The sequence below is a fragment of the Amphibalanus amphitrite genome, unplaced genomic scaffold (genome assembly GCF_019059575.1).
Source record: "Amphibalanus amphitrite isolate SeventyFive unplaced genomic scaffold, NRLGWU_Aamphi_draft 001000F_arrow, whole genome shotgun sequence".
Classification (NCBI taxonomy): Eukaryota; Metazoa; Arthropoda; class Thecostraca; order Balanomorpha; family Balanidae; genus Amphibalanus; species Amphibalanus amphitrite.
The window spans coordinates 24283-32131 of record NW_024882494.1 but is presented as its reverse complement, the minus strand read 5'-3'; the positions used below and the strand labels follow the sequence as shown (position 1 = coordinate 32131).

Here is a 7849-nt window from a genome sequence, read left to right as displayed (position 1 = left end):
GAGTCAAAATCTGTGAGTTGGACAGGCGCAAAAAATGAAATTTGACAATGATCTTCAAGGTCACCCAGACCTGAAATTTTCAGGTCATATGTAAAAAAGTTGTCCTATATGCTGTGCCAAATTTGGCGGCGCTGCGCACCGCCGTTTTTACGCTATCTTCGAAAAACCTTGGGGGGGGGGTCGCATCGACCCCTGCCAGGGCGAGGGTTAAATATGCTTTGGCTCATTGCTATTAACAATTCACAACTATCACTTCCATTAGTGCTTCAATGTGATACATGTATTCAGTTCAGTTGTCTCTCTTCTTTGCTTATAATGTGCAGCAGCTGCTCCATGAAAAAAGAAAACTTAAAACCTGACTTCTGAATGGATAGGTGCTCTAAGTGAAAGCCTGTGTCAGAGCATTTGTGTATTTTGACCGACACGTCAGTCGTATGAAAGAAACCGTGCGCTAGCCAGCGATACAGCCGGTATGTAAGCACAAACGAGTCGGGCTTACAGCAGTTGCACTATTCATCAGCAACAATAACACAAAGTCTCCGTAAAGCGATTGACTGCAAAAACTACTACAAAGTACATTATACAAGTGTCTGGGTCTAAGAGCAATGCTGAATTAAGCGATTTCATTTGCAAAAGCTAACTGGACAATATATGCATTCATTGTTTTCTATCGCCTTTTTATGAAAAAAAATCACTGCAAAGCACACTTTGAGACAACGGCACTCCTCAAAACAAAACCACTGCTGTCTCGACCAGCATCACGCATACCCCACTCCGCGCAGCTCTCACACGCTCTTCAAACATGCTGTCTTTGCCGAGCCTCTAGTGTTCTATAAGCGTCTAGCTGCTCTCGGAATTTCGCCGTGGCACACCGCGCGCACGCCGCACACACTGACTGACTGGGGCCGGCGGGCCCGCTGATTATATGGGGTTGCCCTCGGCATCCTTGTAGAGTTCCTCGTTGTTGACGTACTGGCTGGTGGCGCTGGGGCAGTCGACGTTGTACCACCAGTCGCAGACGCTGCCGAAGAAGTGGGAGGGGATGATGACGCACCCAAATTCGACAGACGTCAATCAGAGAATATAGCCAGCACTGGCATAGGGTCAGGTTGATGAAAATATTCATGATAAGAAATATCTTGCATTTTCTAGCATTAGAGAGGAGTAGCTATGTAACGACTGCATGTCTATCTGAAGTAACTAGTGTCTCTCTGGCATCTCTATCAAAGTTTTACTACTACCGAGACTACTAACGAGGCAGCGCTGTATACTGACCGGTACTGCTGGTTGAAGACGGTCTGGTTGGGGCACAGGAAACTGTACAGGGTGGCCTGAGGAGTGCACCAGTGCCAGACCTGCCGAACGCAACAGCGCTCAGATTACAATCAGCTCACGTTTGACACCCATGTCAATCACTGTCAACACTCATCAGCTATGTGAACATGGTTCCGTGTCGTGAAACTATGCACCAGTACTTAAAACGAAACTATTACATTTATCGGTCGCTTATGTCACGATAGTTTGACGAAATGTGATTGACTGAAGCAAACGGCATGGTGACATGCTTGGGATATCATCACGTAAGATGCCGAGTTATACGACAATAATAACTCTACATCAGAGTGGGTACAATTGCTATACGCTTGCTGCTTTTCCAGCAGTGTCCGCTGTCAGTAGCGGGTGGCACAATGCTCTACCTGTCGATTTGACTTTAATACAAACTGCCCTGCTGAGCCGTACCTGGCACTGATAATCCACGTCGGCGTAATAGCCTGGCAGTTTGTCATCGCACGTGAAGGCGACATCGTCCGGCACCTGAGCGTACGTCGGGTACTCTTCGGGGACTTGCCGCTTCGCCTGAGGAAGGGGACAAACGGGCGTTAGCGTATTTAGCAGCAGCGCGAGGTGATGGCCAAAAGACAGCGGGCCGGACCGTAATGCATCTCTATCAGGAGCTGTATTGTTGTTCATATGCATCACGACAATTAGCCCGTTTTTAGAGCAGCACAATGAGCGGTTTCGGTGCTGGTGTCAGCGGGGGTAACTGTGTCACCGAGTCTAGGGGCGTGTCTCCTGCTGCGGGTGTGTCAGGGCGCGGAGTGTGGCGTGTTTCTCTCACAGGGCGCGGCGGGTCTCTCACAGGGAGAGCGTCTCACATCTCTCACATTTAGGGCGTGGTTTGCCGCATCTCTGGCCGGGAGCGCGCTACACCGTTACCACACCTTGCGCCCTAATCATCGGCTGGGTGTGGGCCGGGTCAGGGGGCACGCGGCGAGCCACGCCGGCTCCCCGCCCGCCGCCAGACCGCGCCCCGCCCGCACCCGTCCGCGCCGGCCGCCAGTTGCGTAAGGAGCGGCGGCGGCGGCGGCGGCGGCACCGCACCGGCGCGCCGTGACGCACCACAGGACCACCCGTGACGCTACCGTGACGGAAGACGGAGCGCCGTGCATTGTCGAGGCGTCACGGCCGTGTCGCGGCTGCGTCACGCCGCGTCTCGGTGGGTCACGGGCCGGCTCGTCACACTACTCAGGCCCTGCCAAACCGTGGTGACCCTCGTCAGCGCGGTCAGGGCCCCCGACAGAGGTTACAGCACGCGCAAATTGGCCGCACACCTGCTGAGCGCTAATCAAAATGAAAAGTAGGTATGCCCAGAAAACATCACCTAGGGATAAAGGCAAACGTGGCTCTGTGTGCCGTTATATGTAAATATATCACATCACACCAATGCAAAACGTTGGTCAGGAAAGGCTAAAAAATGCTAAGAAGAATAGGTGCCCTATAAAAGTAATCGTGACTCATTGCTCTCGAGTATAAAGTACAGCCATCTCACGTTAAATATTACTTAACAAAAGAAACTAGATAGTGAACACTTGAACCGAACACTAATTGCACATCTGCTAATTGGACGTTAAACGGCCGTCCATTTTCTTCCTCGGCCGTGAGTGTGCGGGGGCGATCTCCGTCATCCATTAGTCGGCGTCCGGAGCGTCTGTTCCCAGGGCAGTTACGGCAACAAACGGGCTATTCTCTGCGCGCCGCCGGCTGGCAGATGCTTTCGCTTTCAGTGGCCGTGTCCTTGGCTGGGCCGTGCTCGGCGGTGCCGGCGGACGTGCTCTGGCGGGACGGCGCCCGCGGCGGTGCCCTCCGCTGACCCCGGGGTCGGGCGGCAGGCAGTGCGGCGCGGTGGCCGGCCCGGCGCCGGTGAAAGGCTGACCCGCAGGTCACACAGCCGGCAGATATTACTCCAGAGGCCGCGGGGACCTGGAGGTCACTCTGGGTCAGACGAGGTCAGCCGAGGGTCACAGGCAATGTCTGACACTCCTCTGATGTACTGGATAGCTGAAAGACGATGCTCCACATGACCTTATCCGGTGGAGGAGACTGCCAAGTCATCTCAGGAGATATCAGCTTTCTACTTCCAGAAATGACCCAACTCAGAGAACAGAATGACATCTGAAGGGATCAGAAAGTGAATTTGATTTCCTTCTCTCTTCTTCCGTTCTTTTTAGCTATGAGGACCACGATCGCCTGATGCATCATACCGGCGCCATTACCAAATCATACCAAAGCAGCCAGCAGGCACGAGAGTCAGAGACGCTCCTGCTTCGTCCTTGCGTGTGTCACACGCGCGTCACGCCTCCGCCGTCACGGACAGTGACGCCACTGTCACACGGAGACGGGCCGGAGACGGGCGGCGTGAGGAGCCGGGCCGGCGCCGGTTCCCAGGTGATTGGGACGGCCGACTCGTCCCGTGTCCAGCCGTCGAGGCAGAGTGACGTCCGCGGCCGCCGTGACGCCCCGGACCGTGACGCGAGTGACGTGCGCCGTCGCCGCCCGGCCGACCGCCAGAGGCGTTTCATCACTGCGGTGTCACGGGTCAATGGAAGAAGCGGCGACAGCCTTGGCTTGCCGGACGATAAGTGGAAACTAACGACACGCCGTCCGGCCCCAGGGAACCACGCAGCCCTCGGACGCATGCACATCAGGGTAATGGCCGCCGTAATAGGCACGTTGCCCGTCCGACGACCCAAACATCTCACCGGGAAGGTCGCCCGCCGCCGTCCCAGTCGGACATTTTCGATGGGTGGTATTTTGAAACGGCAAGGCGACGGATGCGCCCGCAACAAGTCCCATGGGACGGCGGCCTCCGTCTGGAATACCTGTCGTTATTGTTGACCATCGTCCATCAGCCATGGGAAGATGTTGGCGAGGGACCGGCCATCGTATGCAATTGCGTGCGCCCCGCTAAACGCATTGCGGTAATTTGGCCATTTTTCCAGACCAGATCCGGCAGCATTCTCAAGGCTGCGCTTCCGTGTTTGTTGCAGAACGAGCTTTCGGATACAATGGTGGAACCATGGACGTTGTTCCTCCGCTGAGAGCATCCACATTCCTACGCATGCTTACTGTTTAGCGACTAACTGGGTACAAGGGGATTTACAAAGCAACGGATTCCGTAAAACCACAAACTGATGAATTGATGAATGCCGATGCCATGGCTTATCCAATTTGTGGCTACATTTTGTAACCGTCGCGGTGTTTAGGTGTCAGCACCCAAAGCATCCTAGCGTTAAAGTTCACTACAGCGTTGACGAGTCCCGACCTATGTTGGTCGGGACTATGCTGACTATGCTGACAAAAACGCGGCTTCCACAGAGGTCTCGCTCGGCCGCAGTTGCGCGGTTGGAAGTTCAATGTCAAGGGGAGCCGCTTTTCCGTCGTCTGGCGCGCGCGGGCGATCATAGCTGCTCCTCTGAGCTCTCTGCGGCGGCAGGGGTCACCGGCTGACGGCAGGGGGCGTCTCCAGGTGACCTGCGCTGCCCGGGAAGTGCAGGGGTCACACGCCGCCTGTCGACACCGCCGGCGGCAGACAGCTGGGCAGTGGAGCAGGCCCTCTCGAGAGATGAGGTAACCAACCGCGTGAGGCAAGGATGGCTCACGCACCCATTGCGTAGCCGACCGATGAAGCTCCGCCGTTCAGTTTTATTCAGTATTTCGTGTTCATGAGCCGTGCGGTTGAATTGACGGCAATTCATTAGCGTCATGCGTACGTGAGTTATTAGTTGAATGATTGAATTGAGAGAGTACGCAATTTCAGAAGAGTTACTTTGTGGATGGTTCTTCGTGAAGGGGAGAATCTGTACTTACAACATGTGAGGAGACGACAACAGCGGCGAATGCCAGCAGCAGAGCGGATCGTACCCGGGCCATCTGGAAAACGAGGCTAGGTCAGCGAGACGGTAGCAAATAGTTGACACTATTCGGGAGCGAGACCTGAACAAGAAGGCCGTTAACATAACTCGATGAAAATAATGCCCAGTTACCTGAGGGCTAAGTTAGTGTTAACCAATCATTATGCTTGCAGTCGAGAAAGACAGATACGAGGGTGAGTTGGCATACAACAGACCGGATTATTGCCGCTTTCACGACGGCCATCTGGTACACATTTAATGCAGGTTAGATGCATATTTGGTGCAAATATGGTCAAATTAGGTCCGTTGTCTTTTAAAAACTTATCAATTTGAGTTGCCCAGATGCTTATACGCCTCATCGTTTAATTATCAGGCATTTTCTTTTTTATTAAAACACTGAAATAAGTTCATGAAACGAGGATATTTGTTGTGAAAGAGATTTGGTCAGGATTTGATCAAATCAGGTGCATTCGCCAGACAGTCCGTCGTAAAAACGGTTATCATCAGCCTAACTTGGGGAGCGGAAACGCTTGAACGCGGGTAGATATTGGCTGTGCCTAAGTGTACTATATATGGAGAGGCGATAAGGCAGGGAGGGTAGGCCAGTAAATGATTTCAATGGGCCTTCATGCGCTTGTTGAAGCCTTGAACTAAGTGTGATTAAGTTAATGAAATTGCGTTATGCAGTTTTGTAGATCAGAAGAGAGAAGTAATTTGTTTCTGGTTTAGACGTTACACCTTATCCTCAGTTTTTTTTTGCTTTGTATCAAAAATCAAAATGGTAGGCGTTTGGGCTGTCATAAATGAAACTTATTAGGTATTTAGGCATTGTGTAGGATATAGAAGCGCTAGCTTTAATCGACTGTAAAGGTGTGGAAATTCAATAGTTTTGATTGACATAGCACACACAGTTGCTCCGGTGCTGGATGTGCGATATTTCCGACCGGAATGGTCTGCGGTTTGTGGCCCGTAGGACCATCTGCAGATTACTGGGCTCGAGTGGAACAGGACTATTTTACCATATCCTTTGGCACCCAACCTGTACCGACAATCCGCAATTTTCCGATCGGTCAAATTTACGATGACGCATACATAGAAGCACCAGTGTATCCGCACGTAATACAGACTTTATGGACACACATCTTGCACATTTTTAGCTTACAAAGTTCGAACGAAAATACGTATTGTTTTTGTTTTTAAGTACAAGGCAGTGATGTAAGCAGGGCTGCGGAGTCGATGGATTTTCGGCGACTCCGACTCCGACTCCGACTCCGGCTTTCAAAAACCAGCTCCGACTCCGACTCCGACTCCGGGCAGAATTGTCGACTCCGACCGACTCCAACTCCCGACTCCGACTTCGCAGACCTAGCAGGGCTGCTGAGTCGACAGATTTTCGGTGACTCCGACTCCGACTCCGGCTCGGGTTTCTAAAATCGACTCCGACTCCGACTCCGACTCCGGTCAAACCTGTCGACTCCGACCGACTCCGACTCTGACTCCGACTCCGACTCCGCAGCCCTGGATGTAAGTCACAAAAAATTGGGATACTGACAGCAAACCAAATACCGACCAAAACCATGGGAAAGTACTGATACCGAACCAACTAGGGAATATGATAGAAATACCAGCTTTTTACCAAATTCACAAACTCTTATACATTACGGAGGATTCATAATACCGACAAAATACCAAAAACATTGGGATCGAAATACCAATTACCAAGTTGGTATCGGTTTGGTATCGGTATACAAAAAAGCTGGTATCCGATTCACATCTCTAGTACATGGCCAACGGCTGCAACGAGCAACTTTTGTACCCGTTTTCATTTACAAAGAAGGCTTTTAGCACAAAGTAGGTGCCTATCTCTCTCCATTGATAACCAAGCTTTTGACTACATCGTGGGCGCCGATGCACTCACCTTGTGTGACTGTGTGTCTCTCTGCGATCGGGGAGCTGCTATCTCTGCCACCTGCACTGCACGTCTCACTGTGCTGGGGTCGACCCTTCACATTTATAGGGCGCGCGCGGCGCGAGTCGTCGGGCGGTCACGTGACCGGAGCATCTCTGGCCCTGCGGCTGCCATGGCAGAGGGAGGAGCCAGGGAGGGGAGGGGTAGCGGTCACTGCCGACCCGCTGTCTCACGGTCAGAGTGGGTAAGGTCTGCATTGGAACGACATTGGCGTGCTAAGGACCCACGTCAGTCAGTCATGGCGCTCTGTTGGGAGACAGCTCAATTTGACGACTCAGCCCACAGCACACACTCTTCGAGCACAAACCACAAATCGCAGTCCGTGCAAAACAGCCTGTCAAACAGAGTCCTCCAATCGAAGTCCTCTAAACACAGTAAGTACGCGGAACAGTCTTTCAATCACAGTCCACAGAAAAAAAGTCCACAGTCACAGTAATCAGACCATATCAGACTTAGCACAGTGCATAGCTTCATATTTGTTCCACTCTGCAGGTATAGTATAACTAGAGGATCAACCTCTGCTCTCTCAGGAATTGTAATTTGCGGTAATGCTCATTGCTCGTGTCAGACTTCAGCTGCTACACAACTACTTTCTTCACAAATTCTAAAACAAAGAGACAATGGGCGCTGATAGTTTAACCCGCGCCCTGATGGGGGGGGGACCATTTTGGCCCCCCCCTGTGGTTTT

The 7849-nt window shown here is 52.2% G+C and overlaps 1 protein-coding gene across 1 annotated transcript; it reads right to left on the bottom strand.

Annotated features, from left to right (window-relative positions):
- Positions 1–396: 396 nt before the first annotated feature.
- LOC122369039 (U-scoloptoxin(01)-Er1a-like) lies at positions 397–7484 on the bottom strand. Its single transcript, XM_043343400.1, has 5 exons — positions 7111–7484; positions 5149–5211; positions 1741–1857; positions 1276–1355; positions 397–1021 (listed from the first exon to the last, which is right to left on the bottom strand). Exons 2-5 carry the CDS (start codon positions 5209–5211, stop codon positions 922–924), a joined length of 360 nt encoding a protein of 119 aa, XP_043199335.1. The 5' UTR covers positions 7111–7484; the 3' UTR covers positions 397–921.
- Between the last annotated feature and the right edge of the window lie 365 nt (positions 7485–7849).

Bases quoted from the DNA above. Each gene is read 5' to 3' on its own strand.
- LOC122369039 (XM_043343400.1), bottom strand. From the start codon at position 5,211: ATGGCCCGGGTACGATCCGCTCTGCTGCTGGCATTCGCCGCTGTTGTC. The intron at 1,858-5,148 runs GTAAGTACAGAT...CCCCTTCCTCAG, and splicing joins TTGTCGTCTCCTCACATGTT to GCGAAGCGGCAAGTCCCCGA. The intron at 1,356-1,740 runs GTACGGCTCAGC...TGCGTTCGGCAG, and splicing joins ACGTGGATTATCAGTGCCAG to GTCTGGCACTGGTGCACTCC.